This window comes from Pollicipes pollicipes, unplaced genomic scaffold (genome assembly GCF_011947565.3).
Source record: "Pollicipes pollicipes isolate AB1234 unplaced genomic scaffold, Ppol_2.1 Scaffold_5724;HRSCAF=6776_pilon_pilon_pilon, whole genome shotgun sequence".
NCBI lineage: Eukaryota > Metazoa > Arthropoda > Thecostraca > Pollicipedomorpha > Pollicipedidae > Pollicipes > Pollicipes pollicipes.
This window is the reverse complement of record NW_023596746.1, coordinates 1,584,997-1,605,916: the sequence shown is the minus strand read 5'-3', so window position 1 is coordinate 1,605,916 and position 20,920 is coordinate 1,584,997. Positions and strand designations below refer to the sequence as shown.

Below are 20,920 nucleotides of genomic sequence, written 5' to 3'. Positions count from 1 at the left end.
GCTTTCGACAATTTTCGACACTGAATGTTGGCTTTTAGAAAATACATTCTGCGTCCGCCCTGACTGGGGCACCGTATTTTTCATAATACTTTCATGTGAGAGGCAAATGGCTTGATTTCGTCCTTTTAACTCACCATGTCATAGGTCACAGAAAACATCATGTGATGGACAACGTACCGCATGTTCGTAAACTAATGGGACTGTCTAATCCATAGTCGCCTTCTCACCGAATCGGTGCTCGGCGTCGAATTCGAACACCAATGCGCTGCAAGCTTACTGAGCGCTGGGCTTCATCCCAAAGGCCGACAGTGACATCTATGCGCCGGCCGCAGAACTGCACCTAACACGCGGCTCAGCATTCAGCATTAAAATGCTCGGAAACGTTTCCTTCTCGCTTGTTACGGTGCTGCTTCAGCGTGGAGGGTTCTTTTCACAAAGCATGACGCGCGCGGCTGGTTCGAAGCAAGGCACAGGGCAAATCGGATTTCAACACACGCTGCCCTATACATCATGCCACAAAGGAATAACTCAAGCACAGGCAGTTATACCGACGGTCCCAAAGGAAAGCCGAAGGAAACGTGCTGCATGCAAAACATTAGCGATTATCCTGCATACACGCCACCGACCACTCACCAGCAACCCGTGCAACAGCATGGCAATCCGCCTCCAGAACATTCGAAAATACAATCAATCAGCGAGGTCGAAGCGACAGCCCTGCATCGCTCGCAACCTGATCCCGTGGCTATCCATTGCCAACGTGTGAACATCAATGCCAATATACCACTACCTCGCCGTGGTACGGCATCATCAGCGATGTTGTATCAACCATGCATCTGCGTTTCCCTCCACTCCGATGATCGATTATCGCCATTAAGCCGTGTTCTACCATCGCAAAACACAGACGTGTTGATAGCTTTATATTTCGTCAGTGCGGTATGACCGCGGAGCAGTTGATGCTCCAAATAGTGAACTCGTCGGACAACATAGGGTCGGATCAACACACGCGTTCAGCACATCGTTTCCGAGGCACACAGCTGAGAAGTGAAAACCCACTACGGACTTCGTCGGGAAAGGGACACCACTCCACTAAAACTGCGCTCCCCGTGCCACTTTGAACAGCGTGTCCCTCGAGCCACATTGGTAAGGTATGGAGCACTTGCACTTAATGAATAACTCCTTGATCGAGGCAAAAGATGACCATACCAAAAAATAATACGCGGCTCCATTTCACGTTTCAATGCAATATGATTGCGTTCAAGGGAGTGTGCTCTGTTCCTTTCACATGGGTGATCTAGAAAGGGTGACACCTTGCGCAGCACGGTCTTCGTGACGCCAACGAGGATTCAGCACGCACCGGTGCACAAAAGGCGGTGCAAATGCAGCAACTGTATGCAGCGTGGGCTGTGCAGCTGGTCAAGGCACCACAATCCGAACTGTATCGGCGATCGGCAACGCAGGCATGCAGCCTTGGACCCAATGCGGAGCAAAAACAGCACACACCAGTTTCGAGGCCTCAATGAACTACATCAGACCAATAGCTGGCAGTCATTTAGCACCGTGGGTGTCGTTCAGCGATCCGCCAGTCGCCAAATCACCGATGACGTCACGGCAACCGCGCGATCTAATTACCGCTGTCACACTTTCTTCGACCGGAGGGCACCCTCCTGATTGCGTCAGACCACCCGCACAACCCAAAAACGCGCGAACGAACGGCACCACCCTCTGCAATACGCTATCACTTCCTGCGCTTCTTTTTGTTGCCGGTAGGTGGCGCGCGCGCATTCGGGTTGCGCCGCTCCCAGTTGGGCACGTGCCTGAGGCGGGCGTTCCTGCCGAGCTGGGCGGCGCGCGAGTTGACGTCGTTGAGCGAGAACGGCGATCCGCCGGCCACGAAGTCCTCCGACAGGATGGCGTTCTGGGCCTGCCGGTCCGCGGAGAGCGGTCACGACGGGCTGCGCAAGCTTCGAGGCGCACCCGGGCGGTTACACCGAGACCAGTCTTCTTCTGGATCCACAGAGACCTAACCACGGCGTCTTTCTAGGACTGAGGTACAAACTGGGTTGAAAGCGTTGCTGTCTGACGGAGCTACGGGCCACAGCGCACGAGAGGGACGCCGGCCTGCCCTAAACACCACTCTATCCCCAATGCTATTCCCAGAAAAGCCAGCAATTTAATTTATCGTTGGAAGAGATGACCACGGCACGTACCGCCCGGTGGCCAAAGCGCGGAAGAGGCGCCTCTCTGACCTGGGAACGGGCGGTGGCGCGTCGCTGCGGCACCGGCTGGTCCTCGCACAGGATCGGAGACACCGAGTACTTGCCGCCGCGCGGCAGCGGCAGCGAGAACTTGGTGCCCCGCTTGCTGATCTCCTTCCGCGTCGAGATGTGGATCTGCTGCGTCCCGTCCGGCCTGTCGGCACACGCGTCACGCTTTGAGTGAAGGTGGCAATGTACTGATCAAGATGCGGTGAACGGTGATCAATATAACGTTACTGCAAGAGATGCTATAACTTAACTACTAACCTCAATTCAGACTTCTTCCCGAAAGTTTACTGATAATGATTTCTGCCGACTTTTACCATGGCAAATGACACACAACACACCAGTGTGGTCAGAGGTTACTTCTATGCATCGCACTGCCCCCTCGAATTTTCGGAAAGTCTCCCAACTCCACACCATTGTCGCCCAGCCCCCTCCCCTCCCCCGCGTACCGCAACGTGACGGCTACACGCTTGAGCGTCTTGTTGCCACACCACGGGCAGAACGTCTTGTCCATGCGCGGCGTGGTCTGCATGCAGCCGAAGCAGCGCAAGATGAAGCGACGCGCCTGACTGATGCGCCGGCCTTCCACCGACACCATCTCCAGGTTCATCTTTTTCAGTACGTTCTGCATGGTGAAGTCGGTCGTCATGCAGGCAACCTGTGGGACAGGGCCGCACACAGAGCCGTCAGTTGGTGTTCCGGCACGTGACATCCAGTCGTAACATGACGTTCGGACATATTATGGGATTTAGGAATCGGGAGCAGAAAACCATACGTTTCTGTGGGATTGTATCAATAGTTCAACATTTGCTTCGAGGGCATGCCATTACTGCCATGTACCATTATGAGCAATAATCGTGCATTATGAGTCAGAACCGTGTGGCCCGGGTAGCGACTTTAATCTCTTCCAAACTTCCAGAAAAAGAAAATCGGAACATGACCGTCACTGTTCACAAAGTCAACTGGGAGTATGCAAGTGTTGTTGACACCCCATAACAAATGCATAGGAGCAGTACTACGCAATAGGACTCGTCCATCACGAAAACAACAGCAACAAGCTGCATCGTAGCTCAAAAAGCTGCAAAACAAGCCTGCTCATCCTGTGTCTGGAATGGTCACCATGGCAGCAAAACACTGCGCACATACCTTGACCGGTTCTTCCGTTTCGCCAGCCTGCGCGCTCAGTGTGGACTTGGCTGCCTGAATGTTCCCGGGCGTTATCCAGCCGCCGTCGTCGCCGTCACTGCCGTCGCCATCGTCCCCGCTCGCATCGTCGACACCGTCGCTAGCCTCGTCCCCAGTGTCGTCGTCGGGCGTCTCCTTGGCGTCAAACATCTCCTCGCTGGGCGGATCGTCGGCGTTCTCGGCCGCGTCCTGGTCGGCCGCACCGCCCCCGCCAGCGTCCCTCCACTCATCAGCCGGGTCCGCCCCGCCGGAGTCTCCGCCACCGCCGTCGTCGCCGCGCCCCTCCGTCGGCGCCGCCTCGCCGCCGTCCTGCGGTGAGCCTTGGCCTGGCGCGCCGTCCTCCGTCTCCGGCGCGCCGCCCTCCGTCTCCGGCGCGCCGCCCTCCGTCTCCGGCGCGCCGTCCTCCGTCTCCGGCGCGCCGCCCTCCGTCTCCGGCGCGCCGCCCTCCGTCTCCGGCGCGCCGTCCTCCGTCTCCAGCGCGCCGTCCTGCGCGGCGTCGACGGCCAGCTGCGCCACCTGCTGCGTGACGAAGCCGACCGGCAGCTGCGCGCCGCCGCCCTGGCGCGGGTGGGTAGTGGTGCAGCTGGGGGCGCGCGTCGGCCGGTGGCCGCAGGCGCAAGTGCGCCGCGCCCACCGTCTCGCGCGTCACCTGCAGCGTCAGCGCCAGCACGCGCACGTCCGTCAGCGAGAGGAAGCGGAAGTCACCCGTCTCCCTGGCGAAGTCGGAGATGATGCGGACGCATTCGTCGCTCGGCTCCCTCAGCTTCAGGTCATACGGCAGCACCTGAAGACGCTCGCGCGTCGCCTTATCGCGGATCTCGGCCACCACGTCCGGCACGGTCAGCACCTCGTGCGCCATCTGGTGCAGTGGCACATTGCGCAAGAAGGCCGCCGAGTCAGCGACCAGTTTGTCGATGTATGGCTCTGTGATCATCCTGAAGCTTGTCTTGACTGGAAGCTCTGCAGAAGCTGAGGAGAGCAGAAGTAAAAAAGTGGTGATGGTGATCTTACGTAACTCAAGATTCAACTCACATCCTTCATGTTTTTTTTCTACTGAAAATGAGCCATGAGACTGAGAGATATCTGGCAGCTTTGGAATCCTTGTTCACACAAAATTGTGATTTTCTCAAGCACAAATAATTTGAAGTTTCAGCAGTGCGCAGCCTGGCCAGTGCTGTTTTATGTGTTATGCCATTGCATGGGTGTCTGATGCAATGGATAGTTTTTTCCCTGACTGGCATGTAGGTAGTGATTTCCCAAATTATACACCAATTGAAAAAAAAAATCATTACTGGGTTGCCACTGACTCAAATGCAGTCTAAATGATACCGATGCACTGACAGTGATAGATTAAGGGATCATGCTGAGGATATACACATTTGTTACCAATCCCACCCACAGCAAATCATCCACCATGCAAGACACTTACATGACAGTGTGCTAAGCCTGAGGCATGCATCCAAACTCAGGCCACACTACACTGTTTTGAATTTCAACTTACTTTTGCTGAAGAAAACTTTTGAGCCTTTGGCTCAAAATTTATTTAACAACATCATTACTCCTTGACACATCAGTTCCTTATGCAGTGAAGTTCATGACAGCCATGCATAAAACTCCGGGCAGCCAGATTTATGATGTGCATGCACTTTGCCATGCATTTTACATGTTACACATATTTCATGCAGTCTGGCTGCTTCCCAGATGGCTTCAATAAAATATACTGGTAGCTGAATCACATTCCATGAAGAAAAAATGCAGCTCAATGTTATTCTTTTTTTCTACTGTCCTGAGCATACTCCACTATGGGTCAGGGTGTACTTTCCTACCTAACGTTAGAAAAGATCATTGTACACCATTCGTCGTGTTTAAGGCAGGACATATCGTAAATAATCTCAAAACAGGTAGAATCATGCTCCTACCTTCGAATTTCAATAACTTCGATGGCGGGCTCCCGAGCGCCGCGCGCACCGCAACCGCCTGGACTCCCCAGCGCCGTTTCTGCGTTGCCGTTTGCGTAAATACAATATTTCTGCTTACCAAGAACTCTACAAAATGTACGGGACCAAGGTAAACCATTCGTCGTGTTCAAGGCAGGACATATCGTAAATAATCACAAAACAGGTAGATTCATGATCTTACCTTCAATTTTCCATAATTACGATGGCGAGCTTCCGACGCGCCGCACACACACAGCACCCCGCGACACCGGCGCCAATACTGCGCGGGTCACAACATTACTGCGCATCAAGCAGCATCAAAAACCATAAAATGTACCGGGCCAGGCTAGGTTAGGTTAGGTCAGGTCAGGTCGGGCCAGGTCAGGTCAGGTCAGGTCGGTTCAAGTCAGGTCAGGTCAGGTCAGGTCCCAGGTCAGATCAGGTCAGGTCACGGTCAGGTCAGGTCCAGGTCAGGTCAGGTTCAGGTTAGGTTAGGTTAGGTTAGGTTAGGTTAGGTTAGGTTAGGTTAGGTTAGGTTAGGTTAGGTTAGGTTAGGTTAGGTTAGGTTAGGTTAGGTTAGGTTAGGTTAGGTTAGGTTAGGTTAGGTTTAGGTTAGGTTAGGTTAGGGTAGGTTTAGGTTGGTTAGGTTAGGTTAGGTTAGGTTAGGTTAGGTTAGGTTAGGTTAGGTTAGGTTAGGTTAGGTTAGGTTAGGTCAGGTAACTTAGCTTAGCTTAGATTCTGGTCTATTCTCAGTTAGGTTAGGTTACATTAGGTAAGGTTAGGTTAGGTTAGGTTTGGTTAGGTTTAGGTTAGGTTAGGTTAGCTAGTTTAGGATATGTTCTGGACTATTCTGGCCTGTGTGTTTCATAAATGTACCTAAACTCGATAAGAAACGATTTTGGTTGCTTTATTATTGTCACATTGGTCCCATACATGTTTTATGATTCTTGATATGCAGAAATATTGTACTTTCGCAACAACACAGAAACGGCGCTTGGGAGTCGAGGCGGTGCGGTGCGGTGCGTGCAGCGCTCGGGAGCTCGCTATCGTATTTATTAAAACTCGAGGGTAGGAGCATGATTCTATCTGTTTGGAAATTATTTACAATATGTTCTGCCTTAAACACGACGAATGGTTTACCTTGGTCCCGTACATTTTGTAGAGTTCTTGGTAAGCAGAAATATTGTATTTACGCAACGGCAGCGCAGAAAACGGCGCTGAGGAGTGCAGGCGGTGCGGTGCGCGCGGCGCTCGGGAGCCCGCCATCGAAATTATCGAAATTCGAAGGTAGGAGCATGATTCTACCTGTTTTGAGATGATTTACGATATGTGCCGCCTTAAACACGACGAATGGTGTGCAATGATTTTTTCTAACGTTAGATAGGAAAGTACACCTACACCTCACTATGAGACACCCACAAGATCTGGTGGTCAGGGTGTACTTTCCTACCTAACGTTAGAAAAAAGCATTGTACACCATTCGTCGTGTTTAAGGCATGACATATCGTAAATAATCTCAAAACAGGTAGAATCATGCTCCTACTTTCGAATTTCAATAACTTCGATGGCGGGCTCCCGGGCGCCGCGCGCACCGCACCGCCTGGACTCCCCAGCGCCGTTTCTGCGTTGCCGTTGCGTAAATACAATATTTCTGCATACCAAGAACTGTACAAAATGTACGGGACCAAAGTAAACCATTCGTCATGTTTAAGGCAGGACAACCATAACCTAACTGCGAACCATAAAAATATTTACTAAACATAAACCATATTTACCATAACCATATTTACCATATAAACCATATTAACTGCGAACCATACTATAAACCATAACTATAACTATAAACTATACTATATAAACCAAACTATAACTATAAACCATGTTTACTGCGAACCATAAAAATGTACCGGGACAAGGTAAGCAAGAATCCATGAAATTTGATCCTCGACGGCCAACGGGACCATGGGTTGCAGGGGGATTGGGTGGGGAATATAAAGCAAAATGAGAACATGACAGCTAAATAAAAGCTCACTATATGGCACCTATATATGGCATGGAACATGGATGCCAATGAGATGCTGAGTTGAAGGGGATATAGGGTGGGGAGGTTAGGTTAGGTTAGGTTAGGGTTAGGTTAGGTTAGGTTAGGTTAGGTTAGGTTAGGTTAGGTTAGGCTAGGTCAGGTCAGGTCAGGTCAGGTCAGGTCAGGTCAGGTCAGGCTAGCTTAGCTTAGCTTAGCTTAGGTTCTGGTCTATTCTCAGTTAGGTTAGGTTAGGTTAGGTTAGGTTAGGTTAGGTTAGGTTAGGTTGGGTTAGGTTAGGTTAGGATATGTTCTGGAACTATTCTGGCCTGCATGTTTCATAAATGTACCTAAACTCGATAAGAAACGATTTTGGTTGCTTTATTATTGTTATCTTGGTCCCGTACATGTTTTATGGTTCTTGATAAGCAGAAATATTGTGCTTTTCGCAACAACGTAGAAACGGCGCTTGGAAGTCGAGGCAGTGCGGTGCGGGGCGTGCGGCACCCGGGAGCTCGCTATCGTATTTATTAAAATTCGAGGGTAGGAGCATGATTCTATCTGTTTCGAAATTATTTACGATATGTTCCGCCTTAAACACGACGAATGGTTTACCTTGGTCCCGTACATTTTGTAGAGTTCTTGGTAAGCAGAAATATTGTATTTATGCAACGGCAACGCAGAAACGGCGCTGGGGAGTCCAGGCGGTGCGGTGCGCGCGGCGCTCGGGAGCTCGCCATCGAAGTTATTGAAATTCGAAGGTAGGAAGCATGACTCTACCTGATTCTACCTGCGTATTTATTAAAATTTGAGGGTAGGAGCATGATTCTATCTGTTTCAAAATTATTTACGATATGTTCCGCCTTAAACACGACGAATGGTTTACCTTGGTCCCGTACATTTTGTAGAGTTCTTGGTAAGCAGAAATTTTGTATTTATGCAACGGCAATGCAGAAACAGCGCTGGGGAGTCCAGGCGGTGCGGTGCGCGCGGCGCTCGGGAGCTCGCCATCGAAGTTATTGAAATTCAAAGGTAGGAGCATGATTCTACCTGTTTTGAGATGATTTACCATATGTGCCACCTTGAACACGACGAATGGTGTGCAATGATTTTTCTAACGTTAGGTAGGAAAGTACACCTACACCAGATCTGGTAATGTATCTCGCTCAAAATGTCAGAGCAAAGTGGCAGGCAGCTACCAGGCAATATCGCTACCCACTACCAACTGGTATTTTTTGGTCCTAGGTGGTCATTTCTTATAACCTCATGTTAATATGCAGTCCTGGTAACAGGCCCATCACAAGAAAAACATGCACTTTTGCACATTGGACATCACATCCTCCAATTGGTTTACAAAAAAGGTTTGTTGCAGACCCAATCTTTGTTTCATCACATACAATACATCTGCTTCCAGCCTTTAAAAGTACACATTTCTTTGCATAAACCATGGCTGCAACAATTGTGGCACGTATGGCCATCATGGGAACACAGTTGTAACAAGTCAGAGATAATGGCAACGTGATCGTAACGTGACATACTAGCTGCCTCGTCATGGCGAACAGTACCCAGCCCCAAACTGTCAGAAATATCATCCGGGATACTTACTAGTTCAGGACACAGACCTCTCAGGCAGAACAAGATAAACCATATACAGCACACGCGACGAAACCACCGATCCCTTCCATACGCACGCATACCACTTTCGCACCCGCCCGACTGCTGTCCCACGCAAGCACGGGGTCTTAGACGATGTGAAACATTAGTGTCACATATGTCCCGAGATGGTGCTACCATATCGTCCCTCCGGTAGGCGATTTACTCACTCTGGTAGTGCTTTCTCTCCATGCTGACGAACCGATAGAAAATTTTGGCAGCAGCGCCAGCCGGCGCGTGACGTAAAAAGCTAATTGACTGTGACTCATTGACGTAGAGAAAACACTGGTTGTTGGTGCTGAAACATGGTGTTGGTGCTGACGACAGATCGAACGCAGCCTTAATGAACATCCGACGCTTTTTTTGCCACGGTCATGGAGAATGTGGCGCCCCCCGATTCCACACGCATTTGTCCTCAGACTGCTGGCCCGTTTGCAACAGCCTCGTACATTTGGGAACCACCTCAGCGCCACGTAATAGCTACTCTGAAGGCGGCACTTTCAAACTGCACATCAACATTGTCGCTACTTCTTCGATGTTTTCCCGAAGGGCGTCCGTCGCAGTCGCGGAATGAAATAAAACGGATGCTGTCCCCACCTCATCGCCACTCGCCAAACACCGAAATCATTGCATGCATGGGACATGAGTTAACTTGGCTGCTCCCTGTGCAGTATCACGTCTCAGAGATATCATCTAGTTAACGTGTATTCTGAGTGACGGACAGATAGACGTAGGAAGATGGAAACATGCCGTATTTGGAAGAAAGCTATCAACATATCCAGACACGTGCGATGTCAGTAAAACACATAGCCACACCAGAAAACAGATGACAACCGGCAGCGCATCCAACAGCAGCATAAGACCCGCCTCCGCGGGATTCAGCCTACCGCACGAGGCCAATTTCGGCCTACTGCAGACGTGAGCGTGGTTTCAGACGCGTGTCTCAGTGCTGCACGTCGCACAGGCTGGATGGCGCCACCGCAGCGGAAGAGACATATCGCACAGTAACGGCTGTCGGGACCCAGCGTCGGCGCACTGCGCGGACAGCGGGGCCGGCGCGGCCGTGCGCCTCGGCGGGGTGTGGTCAGTCACACCGTCGCCCGTCCAGTCGCCAGTTCACCAGCCATCCATCTGACCTATCAAAAACACCTCAGGTCCACTCTCAGCACCAGTCCACTATGGCGGCCGACCGGCCGGCCCGCGGCGTCCCGAGCTGCGACCGACGGCGGCCGCTCGCCCGCTATGGCACCGCTCGCTCCGACCGACGGCGGCACGTCACTTCTTGCGGGAGCGCAGGCTGCGCGTCACCACCTTCCGGGGCGACACGTGCTTCTCGGCGATCTGAAACAGTCGGCGGGCGTCAGGCAGCGCCAGCGGTGCCGCGGCGTACCTGTCACACACCGCACACCGATGCGGGCGTCAGACAGCACTGACTGTGCCGTGGCACACCGGTCACACACCGCACACCGATGCGGGCGTCGGACAGCAATGACTGTGCCGCGGCACATCGATCACACACCGCTCGCATCACACATATACATATTTGTGTTATTATATACCCCATGCTTACAAACATTTGAGTACGCGCTTAAAACGAACTTAATCCGTTACCAGTCTTCACTTACGAACAATTATAGCGTACATAACTATCATACAACCTTTTAATGTGAATAGTCGACATACGTGCTCTATACAATACGAACATCTGCATACAAACTTTTGCATACATTCCACTTCCATGCGAACTCAATGACTCACGTACATTTGCTGACGCTTAATTGCGTAGGTACTTAATTGCGCATACTATTTTTCCATCCGACCTATCATCATTGTGTCGCTGTCTCCATTTGTACGCACTTTTTCACATGTACAGTTGTCTCAAAGCATAGTTTTAGTGTTCACTCCATTTAGTTGGGTCCATAATACCATTTTCTCCTGTAGCATCTAACTGGTGCTACACTCCTAAGAACAAGACAATAGTGTTATTACGATTCAATAGGAATATAACTCAATTTCGTGAAAAAGGTCGAACGCGGTGTAAAATGATTCCTCCGCGCTACATGACGTGCGCCGAGGGTGCATAACGCACCCCTGCAACGCCGCTGGCCGATTCCCTGCCGTTGCGTCTCCTGGAAAATAAATAGCGGAGAGGAAAACCCTATCGTGGTGATGACGTTGGTACTAAATCTGAACTAAGGAACACTGGCCACCCTAAGCCACCCAGTAGTCCACAGCAAGACCACTTATGGAACCCAAACGCCCCGCAAGCAAGCTGCGGCGCGCGTCACGCTGGAGGCGTGCCCCCCCCCCCCCCCCTGACTGCCCACCTCCACCGGCGAGCACTGCAGCATCTGGTCGGAGCAGCGCTTTGAACAGCTTGCGCTTGGGTGGTGGTGGACTTGGCGGGCCGGGCCGGCGGCGCCTGGTCGGCTGGCGTCGTCGGCTGCGTCTCGGTGATGGCGTCCAGCGGCGCTCGCGACCGACTGCTGCGAGACACCGACGAACCGCTGCCGGCCGACGGACAGCTGTCACGCCGGGCCACCGCGGGGACGACCACGGCGGTCACACACACACACACACACACACACACACACACCAACACACACACACACACGCACGCACGCACGCACGCACGCACGCACGCACGCACGCACGCACGCACGCACGGGGAACGTGCGTAACGGGAAGCTGGGAGGCTTGGTACACGCGGCACCAGGGGCACAGGGACGCATAATTAACATCGGGACTGTCATGCTCCTCGCTCTGCCTTCATGAACAGTCGAGTAAAGCTGACAGCTGAGTAAGGCTGTCACCAGCGGTGGTAAGATCACCGGCTCTCTGGATGTTGAGGGAGTGAGGCACGACAGACAGGGAACGTGAAGGGGAGCTGGGAGGCTTGGTACACGCGGCACCAGGGGCACAGGGACGCATAATTTGCTATCTACCGGACGACTCAGCCGATAAGACAGGGCTGTCTGGTACATAACGATTCGCGATCCAGTACATATCAACCGTTGCCAGTTACTGGCACATAGCCATAAGCGATCGTCAGCGCGTGTGTGCTGCGGGCAACAATTCGAAACGACCAAGCCGATAAAGCAGCGTCGTTTGGAGCCGCGACCTGCAGCACACTTCTACCGGCCGCCGCTAATCGGCGCCACTCACGCATCGGACGCGTCCGGATCGTCGTTCTCGTCGGTGAAGTGGACCGCCGCCCTGGTGGTGCGGCGCGTGCGCCGCTGGGAGGCCGGCGGCTCGTCGTCGCCGGTCTGGTCGGCGTCCTGACCGGCCGGACGGGCTCAGCGTCAGCCAGGCTCAGCTCATCAGCACAGCGCGGCACCGTCCACACATGAAGAAGGCCAGCTGGCGGACCCGAGCAATTCCAAATCTCGATCGTTGCATGCAACACACTACTCTAAACAATCCTGATTTCGTCGGTACGCAGACCGCCGGCGAACCTGTACGTCGGGGTGGGCTCACCTGGCCTTCGACGTCGGAGGCGGCAGCGGCGCGCGGGGGCCGCCGGCCCGTGCGCCGGCCGGAGCGAGGTCGGCTCGGCAGGACCATCGGCGTCACCTCGGCCTCATCGCCGTCCGTGCCGGTCACCTGACGGCGCGGGCGGGGTCAGACAGGGCGCGGGTGGGGTCAGTCAGGGCGCAGGTGGGGTCAGGCAGGGCTCGGGCGGGGTCAGGCGGCGCTCGGGCGGGGTCAGGCAGGGCGCGGACGGGGCCAGGCGGGGCTCGGACGGGATTAGGCGGGGCGCGGGCGGGGTCAGACAGGAGGGGCGCGGACGGGGTCAGGCAAGACGCCGGGCCATTGAGACACAGCGGTCACGGCGCCAAGCGCGGAGCAGCTGCGCTCGACGCCACAGCGGCGCCACTCGTCGCGCGCGCCGGAAACTTCAGCCCGCCCAGCCGGGGTTCCGGTGGGATCATTAACAGCCGAGGCGAAATATGTCACCAGTCAGCAAGCACAGCGCAGGGGTGTCCGGGCACACCCGGCCGTACACAGCCGCCGCAGCAGCCAGCCAGCCCGGGGACGGACGATCGCCAGGCTCCGTCGGCACGACCCCGCCCCGGCGTCCCCGTCCCACACACAGCCGTCGCCACCGTCCGCCCACCTCAGCCACGATGTCGACGGAGGGCGCGCGGGGGGACGGCGCGGACGCGGCGTGGGCGTGGGCGTGGGCGTGGAGGCGGCCAGCGAGGCCATGTCGTCGCGGCAGGAGCGCAGGCGCGCCTCCAGCTGCTCGATCCGGTCGTTCTTGCGTCGACTCTCGGCCCTGGCGACGTCCAGCTCCGCCTGGCGCACAGAACACGCCGCACGGATCCGGTGGGGTGCTGACACTGGGGTCGGCGTCAAACGGGACCATGCGCTTGCTTCACCAGTGGAAAGGCTGTCGCAGGTCAGAGACGTGCGAGTTATGGTGTGCCTGATGCGCAGCACCACTGCGGTGTGTGTGTGTGACGTTAATCACCAGCGAATGTATCGAGCTTCTGTTCGAAATCCGTACAAGCTGATGAGACTAATTCAGCACACGCCGGTAACGTAACCAACTAGCACTTGTGTCGCCGCAGAGCCGTTTCTTAGCTAGCATTGCTGCAGTGTAAATCAATCCAGCAAACGACCAATGCTCCTACCCAAACTGGATCAAACGAAAGGACGCACGGCACATTCAGCTGCGCATCAAAGCATCTTCATCGTCAGAGGACGCACAGACGACTCGTAGGGGCACGCACAGCGGCATTTCTGACTTGCCATTCGGCGGGATACAGACCATGTCACTCACGAACATTGCGACGGGCACAGGTCAAGCCTGGCTCAACAAGACACGTCGCACACGCACGCCACGCCGCTACAAGCGCCGTCGTCAGCAAGCGGCGAACACGGCTGTCTGTGCACCAGCGCCGCGCCGCTGGCGGCGCCCGCTCGCCGGCACGTCCCGCGCTCGCCGTCGCGCGACGCGCTCGCGTCACTCGGGCGGCCGCGCGGCGCGGCTCACCTTCAGCGTCGAGGACGACTTGGGCGTGAGACGCGCCATCATGTCGCGCAGGTGCGAGCTCTCGTGGCGCTCGCGGTTCAGCTCGTCGTTCTTGCGCCGCATGTTCTGCTCGGACATCTGCATCAGCCGGCAGCGCTCGTCGCGCACCTTCTGCAGGTCCTCGTCCTACGGCCGTCCCGAGCAGCGCCGGTGAGAGCGGGTCGCCCCGCTCGCCCCGCACAACGACAACGGCGCCGGCGTGGCGGACGCGACACCGAGGCGAGACGAGGTCGAGAGTGGACATTGTGCTTAAGTATATTTGGCGACACACTTTGAAAGAGCATGGAATTGCATTCGGGGAACAAAAGCCCCAAACGGGCCAAGGACATCCCCCACAGAATAGTGTTTCACCTTTTCCGTCAGCTTTCCTTTGAGCATGTCGATTTGTATGTTGAGCTTGAGCAGTTCGTTGGAGCGCCTTTCCAGTTCATCCCTAAGGTGACTGGTCTCCGCATCGGACCGCTCTAGCTGGCTCGGAGGTCGGTCACCTGCGGTCACAGGCGCACGTCAGCGGCGGCCAATCAGCAGCGAAGTGACGTCAGCGGCGGCCAATCAGCAGCAACGTGACATCAGCACCGGCCAATCAGCAGTGAGATGACGTCCGCAGCTATCATTAACAGGACACAACCCTGGCGTCCCCAGCCTCACAGGCAATCGCGAACACCAATCCCACTTTGTTTAAGAGACTTCCGTACAGGCAGGCTAAAGAGCGGCTGCAGACCCTCCAGGACGCGGAAAACGCATCTCCCTGGGACGGGTACTCAAGTGGGTTGGACACCCACACTCACATTGCATTGTCTGAGCTCCTCCTTCTTAGCCTCCAGTTCGGCCTTCAGGATGCCGAACGCCTCGTCCTCGCGCGTGAGCGCTGCCACGCGCGCCTGCAGCACCTCCACCTCGGTGTCGCGCGCGCGCAGCCGCTCCACCAGCTGGACGTCGCTCTGGTGGCCCTGCTGCAGCTGCGCGCGCATCTGCTTCATCTCCCGCTCGCAGACGGCTGCGTCCGCCTCCGCCTCCTTCTTGTCGTGCAGCGCGCGCTTGTACTCGCGCTGCAGGTGCTCCAGCTCGCGCTGCGCCTCGGCCAGGCGAGCGGCCACGCCAGCAGCGCCGGCCGCAGCCTCATCGTCGCGCTCCTCCTCGCGCTCCTCCAGCTGGCGGGCGGCCAGATCGGCGCGGCACTTGAACTCGTCACGCTCCTCCATGACGGCGGCCAGCTGTTCGTCGAGTCTCTCGCGGCTCTGAGCGGCGCGCCGCTGCAGCTCCTGCAGGCGCGTGTCGGCGGCAGCCCGCTCGGCGGCGGCGGCCGACTCTCGCTCGGCCAGCTCGACCGTGTGCTGCTCCGCCTGCTGCTGCAGTGCGGCCAGGTCGACAGCCAGCCGGTCCCGGTCGGTGCGCAGTTCGGCCAGCTCGGCCGAAGCCGCTCGCTGGTCTCTGTACCTGGGCTGAGTGGGCCTCTGCCGTGACCAGCCGCTCGCTGGCCGCCTGCAGCTCAGCGACCTCAGCCGTCTGGGCGGCGAGACGCTCAGTGAGCGAGCGCAGCTCAGCCGTCAGCCGCTCGTTGGCCGCCTGCAGCTCGACCGACTCAGCCGTCTTGGCCGCCAGCTGTTCGTCTGCCGCCTGAAGCTGGGCCGCGACTCGCTCGCTCGCTGTCCGCAGCTCGGCCTGGCCGGCCGTCTCGGCGGTCAGGCGCTCGGCGGCCGTCCGAAGCTCGGCAGCCAGATGGTCGCGCTCCTCCGACGCCCGGGTCGTCTCGGCCGTCAGCCGCTCGCCGGCCGACTGCAGCTCCGCCGTCAGTCGGGCGTTCGCTGCCTGCAGCGCGGCCAGCTGGGAGGTCGGCGATTCCGCCTCGGTGCCGGGCGCAGCGACCTCCTCCGCGGCGGCACCGAGGACCTCTTCCGCAGCGGCAGCGGCGGCCTCCTCCGCGGCGGCGCCGGCGACCTCCTCCACGGCGGCACCGAGGACCTCTTCCCCAGCGGCACCGGCGGCAGCGGCGGCCTCCTCCGTGGCGACACAAGCGGCAGCGGCGGCGGTATCCTGAGGCGGGCACGCGACTCTCAGCGGCTGAGCGAAACTCCCGAGGCCGGGACGCCAAGTCAAAACAACTTCAAAGAGTGAGCCGAGCAACGAGGCCGCAGTGGGACAGCTGGCGCGCCGTCGTTTGACACTGTGCTGGTCGCCAGCACGCACTGTAGGTCCCGGTTTCGGGGCCGACCGACTCACCTCCCGCTCCTGCGCCACCTGCTGCCGCTGCTCCTCCAGCAGCTGACGCTCAGCCTCTTCAAAACCGCACGTGTCGTTGAGGTCGGGCGGCGCCGAGCGCTTCTCGAGAGCCGCACGGGCCGGCGTGGTGGCAGCCAGGTACCTGCAGCGGCGGGCCAGCGGAGCCGGCGGGTCAGCCCCAGAAACAGGCGGCGTGCCAGCGGGGGAAGGCAGCCCAGAGAGGCGCGAGGCCTGAAGCGGTGGCTCGTCAATCTACGCTTGAAAACGCCAGCGCGCAGCGCGAGTCGCCAAGCAGCAGATTTCTACCAGCAGTGACTCCGCAAACGTGACGGAAACTGGCCTTCCCAACAACACCAACCGGACGATAACAAGAAAGACAGCTAATACCATTAGTGCTCTTCAAAACAAAGAGCAGAACCAAATGCCACCAGGGCAATATAGAGCAGTCAGCAGCTGGCAGCACAGCCCGAGGAGGAGATATCTGGCCGCGGGCGGTCGCCAGCTAGCCCGTACCGCTTGGTCATGTCGACCATAACACGCTCCTGCTGAGTCAGCTGGGTGCTGAGCTGCTGGTTGGTGGTGAACAGACGCTCGCTCTCGCCGGCCGCCAGGTCCCGCTCCAGCTCCAGCTCGCGCTGCTGACGCACCGCCTCCTCCCGGCTCTCGCCCACCTGCCGACAGCGGACACGGCAGCCTTACAGCCCGGCGGCGGGCACGGCAGCCTTACAGCCTGGCAGCGGACACGACAGCCTTACAGCCTGGCAGCGGGCACGACAGCCTTACAGCCCATCACCCGCCGCCAGACCGCGTGATGCGGTCGTCACAGGCCAACATCATGTCTCCTGCCTACGGCTGCCGCCTCCTCCTCCAAACTCCGGTTCCCACCTGGAGCAGTCTAATTGCTGCTGCCAACATAATGCCTACTTCCCCACTTTCCTTCATACACGTCACGAGTGGCATCAGCTCCTATTATGCCTGGCCTGCTTCCATCTTGGATTTGGTACGCATCAACACTCCACAACTCCCGGCACTTAAGCCCATGGTATTGAGGTCGCGGTAAGTCATTATACTGAATACGATACCACAGTGAAAAGGAACGTTTCATAAAAGGAATGCAAAAACAGGCCGCCAGTGCAGGCAAGTGCAGTGTCACACGTCCACCAGCCGCACCTTCTCCTCCAGCTGTCGGTTCTGGCGCTGGAGGGCGGCGTGCGCCTGCGTCAGATCTGACACCTGCGCCTGCAGCGTCTCCACCTGGGCGCGCAGCTGCAGCGTGCCGGCCTGCATCGGACTAGCCACCTGCCGAACAACGCACACACTGCAGCCTCCACATCGCACCGGCAGGGAAAGCAGCGCGTCTGCGCACCCTCGCGGACACCTTCAGGTGGACTTTTACTACTATAAGCAGTCTTGCATGCAATACTTCCTACAAGTTACATCATCCCTTCACATATCTGAACTTGATGGCTGTTGAACTATCTGAACTTGATGAACATTGCACCTTCTCTGCGAGAGAACCGTGACAGCGTAGGCCATCTTCAGCTGTCGGCTCCCGGTGTACGAACGAGCACGTGAAGCCCACGGGGCCGAGGCCGCACCGCCACACCGCGCGGATAGGCCCCTGCAGCCCCCCCCCCCCCCCACCGTCCTCCTCCGGCGCTGTCCCACCTGTCGCAGCATGGCGCCCGTCTTGGTGCGCAGCGAGCGGACACGACTGTTGAAGCTCATCTCGACGGTGGCGGCCTCTTCCTCCTCCTCCCGGATAGACAGCTCCGCCGGCTGGGCCAGCGCCCGCTGGCCGCACGCACACTGTCCGGTCCAGGCGGCACCGGTCAGCACCGCCGGCTCGCCCGGCCGCCGGCATGGGCGTTACCAGCCACTGTGTCCCGCCAGACAGCGCACGGTGGCTAGTATACAATGGCGTCGCCCACCGCCTCCGCCCAGAGGTGGCAGCGCGGTGGGTGATGTCGCGCACTTAAGCCAGAGTACCGCCAACCCCCGAACCAAAAGCCATGGGTCAGGCCACTGGACAGCCGGCGCCAGCAAACCAACCACAGCGAAGCGCCTAGTCAGGGCCCATCACGTCGAAAATACCCGCCTGCGGCCATACCACCAATATAGCCGTAATCACGACATTAATCTACCCGCAATCACGACACTAATATAGCCGTAATCACACTAATATAGTCGTAATCACGACACCAATATAGCCGTAATCACTATAGCCGTAATCGCGACACCACGGACAACCGCTACGGATGCCGCACGAGTGGCTGCCGCTGTCGAGAGCAGTGCGCGGCGGGTAGCGGGCGGCCGCAGGATGTCAGCACGCGGGCCGAGGCTCGACTGGCTACTGACCCGGTCCGCCCTGCGCTGCAGCTCCTCCTCCAGCTCGGCGATGCGTTGCGAGCGGCCGGCCAGCAGCTGCTCCAGATCCTCCTGGTGCGCCTGGCGACCCACGAGCACGCCTCAGCCGACGTCGCCAGTGGAGCGGTGACCATCGGCCGGGCCACTCTCGACACCACTCCCCGGTGGCAGCGGACACTCCGTGGTCACAGCGCCACGGCTCTCTGGGTGGCAAGCTCAATTCGCTCTATTTCCGAACTGTTTTTTCCCAGCAATCCCCGGAGCCGACCTGATGGCGCGTGGCTACCGCCGACCAGACCGACCCGCTGTGGCGCCGGGGCAGCGGTGCCGCCGCCGCCAGTCGGGGCGGCCCGCTCACCAGATGGTCACGCAGCGTCTCGTCCCGCTCGGTGAGACGGGCCTCCAGCAGCGCCACCTGCTTCTGCAGCCGCTCGCTGGCCGCCTCCAGCTGCAGGAACTCGTCGCCGCCCTCCTGCAGGTACTCGCGGGTCTCTCGCAGGTCCATGTCCCGGAACCTGGCGGCCGCAACCGACGCCGGCCTCAGCGATACTGTGATGCCGGGCGGCACGTCTGGGGCGGACGCTGGGCTCTGGGGCGGACCTGACGTCTGCAGCGGGCACCGCGATCTCCGGCGGACAGCGTGATGCCCGACGGACAGCGTGATCCCGGACAGACAGCGTGACCCCGGACAAACAGCGCGATCCCGGACAGACAGCGTGATCCCGGACAAACAGCGCGATCCCGGACAGACAGCGTGGTCCCGGACAAACAGCGCGATCCCGGACAGACAGCGCGGTCCCGGACAGACAGCGTGATACCGGGGAGCAGGGTGGCTGGTGCACCAGGACGCCATGGTGTTACGGGAGTCGAGCGCTGGAGGCTGGGTACGGCTCACGTGAAAGCATACAATGTCAAGCACATGACAGCCAACACGTGATAAGTTTCTGTGGATGATCTTGCCTAAGCACCCCATGGTCGCAGGTCAGACCTGCACCTGGCGGCTCCGATGACAACACCATAAGCCACGTGTCTGTATACTGGCCACCCGAGGAGTACACAGACCGACGTCGAAGCGTCCGTACCTGAGATCATCTTGCAGTTTGGCCACCTGCTCCGTCAGCTGCGCCACTAGCGGGTCATCCGCTTTGCTCTCAAGATGTCGGCGACAGCGGGCCTCCGCTTCGTCCTGCGGCAGGCGGGCCGGGTCAGCGAGGGGCCGCACAGCCCCGGCTCCGCAGCGGACAGAGCAGGGGGTGGGCAGCGACGCCCGGTGTAGAGTGCCGGCAGACAGCCACCACACAGCCCCGGCTCCGCACTGGACAGGGCAGGGGGTGGGCAGCGGCGCCCGGTACAGGGTGCCGGCAGACAGCCACCACACAGCGGCGGCCGGCCGCACCATCTACATCCGGATGCCGTGCAGCCACTGACCGCGGTGCGGCACCGACCGGCGCTGGCTGATCATGTCCGGCTGCAGGTCGGGTCAAACTGGCCGACCCCGGCGGCCGTCCAAGCAACACAGAATGCCTGGTCTTCCGCTTGTTGGAACTACACTGATCGCGTCCCCACAGTTTGCGGCACGCCGGCAGCCTTCAGCGCAGCGCCCCAGTGACGGTCACTCGACCGCAGCTGGCCACCGAGCCCGGTCTCACAGGCTGGCAGCTCTGCAGCAGTGACGGTGGCTGGATGACAGCTTAGTCAGCCCATTCGGTCCTGCCACAGCTCACGGCACACCGGCTGCGCGATAGTGGCTCCGCCTCCACCGGCCACTGACCAGGTCACGCTGCAGCCTGTCGCCGGCCTGGCGCGCCTCGGTCAGCTGGACGGCCAGCCGCGCCACCTCCTCCTGACTCTGGGCGGCGCGCTGCGCCAGCTGGCGCCGGTCGGCCGCCTCGGCCTCCAGCTGCTGCTCCAGCAGCTGGCAGCGCTGCTCGGCGGCGGCGGCCCGCTCCTGCGCCTCCTACCGGCCAGGCGGCGTCATCAGCGGGCATCGCCGCCGGGACAAACACGCAGAGATCGGCTCGGCGGGCGACTAACAAGCGGGGGCACCGGCGACGGCGACAGGCGGGAGACGTGCCCAGTGATGCACCACCGCACAAGCAGACGCCGGGCGGTCCAGTGATGCCCACCGCACCGGCAGGCACCAGGCGGACCTACGTCATTAAGGCCATCGCAATTGTATTTTAGCCAACTTAGTTATGTCGGTGTCGGGAATAGCGGACGGAGCGTCATGGAGCGA

The 20,920-nt window shown here is 58.1% G+C and overlaps 2 protein-coding genes across 2 annotated transcripts; both read right to left on the bottom strand.

The window, feature by feature from the left end:
* Nucleotides 1-910: 910 nt before the first annotated feature.
* Nucleotides 911-9,103, bottom strand: LOC119102287 (RNA-binding protein NOB1). The gene is made up of 7 exons (XM_037225653.1): nucleotides 9,009-9,103; nucleotides 4,060-4,415; nucleotides 3,998-4,004; nucleotides 3,408-3,700; nucleotides 2,711-2,919; nucleotides 2,247-2,409; nucleotides 911-1,921 (listed from the first exon to the last, which is right to left on the bottom strand). Exons 2-7 carry the CDS (start codon nucleotides 4,378-4,380, stop codon nucleotides 1,736-1,738), a joined length of 1,179 nt encoding a protein of 392 aa, XP_037081548.1. The 5' UTR covers nucleotides 4,381-4,415; nucleotides 9,009-9,103; the 3' UTR covers nucleotides 911-1,735.
* Nucleotides 9,104-14,561: 5,458 nt separating this feature from the next.
* Nucleotides 14,562-17,503, bottom strand: LOC119102286 (putative abhydrolase domain-containing protein DDB_G0269086). The gene is made up of 7 exons (XM_037225652.1): nucleotides 17,488-17,503; nucleotides 16,831-16,988; nucleotides 16,318-16,459; nucleotides 15,535-16,131; nucleotides 15,024-15,173; nucleotides 14,886-14,993; nucleotides 14,562-14,585 (listed from the first exon to the last, which is right to left on the bottom strand). Exons 2-7 carry the CDS (start codon nucleotides 16,848-16,850, stop codon nucleotides 14,562-14,564), a joined length of 1,041 nt encoding a protein of 346 aa, XP_037081547.1. The 5' UTR covers nucleotides 16,851-16,988; nucleotides 17,488-17,503.
* Between the last annotated feature and the right edge of the window lie 3,417 nt (nucleotides 17,504-20,920).

What these genes read in the sequence shown, in the direction of transcription:
- LOC119102287 (XM_037225653.1), bottom strand. Translation starts at nt 4,380, where the DNA reads ATGATCACAGAGCCATACATCGACAAACTGGTCGCTGACTCGGCGGCC. An exon ending in AAACGGAAGAACCGGTCAAG is followed by an intron (nt 2,920 to 3,407) that starts GTATGTGCGCAG and finishes CCTGTCCCACAG; the next exon opens with GTTGCCTGCATGACGACCGA. An exon ending in CGTGTAGCCGTCACGTTGCG is followed by an intron (nt 2,410 to 2,710) that starts GTACGCGGGGGA and finishes GTGTGCCGACAG; the next exon opens with GCCGGACGGGACGCAGCAGA.
- LOC119102286 (XM_037225652.1), bottom strand. Translation starts at nt 16,850, where the DNA reads ATGGTCGACATGACCAAGCG. An exon ending in CAGAGGCCCACTCAGCCCAG is followed by an intron (nt 15,174 to 15,534) that starts GTACAGAGACCA and finishes CGCCTGGCCGAG; the next exon opens with GCGCAGCGCGAGCTGGAGCA. An exon ending in ACCAGAGCGACGTCCAGCTG is followed by an intron (nt 14,994 to 15,023) that starts GTGGAGCGGCTG and finishes CGCGACACCGAG; the next exon opens with GTGGAGGTGCTGCAGGCGCG.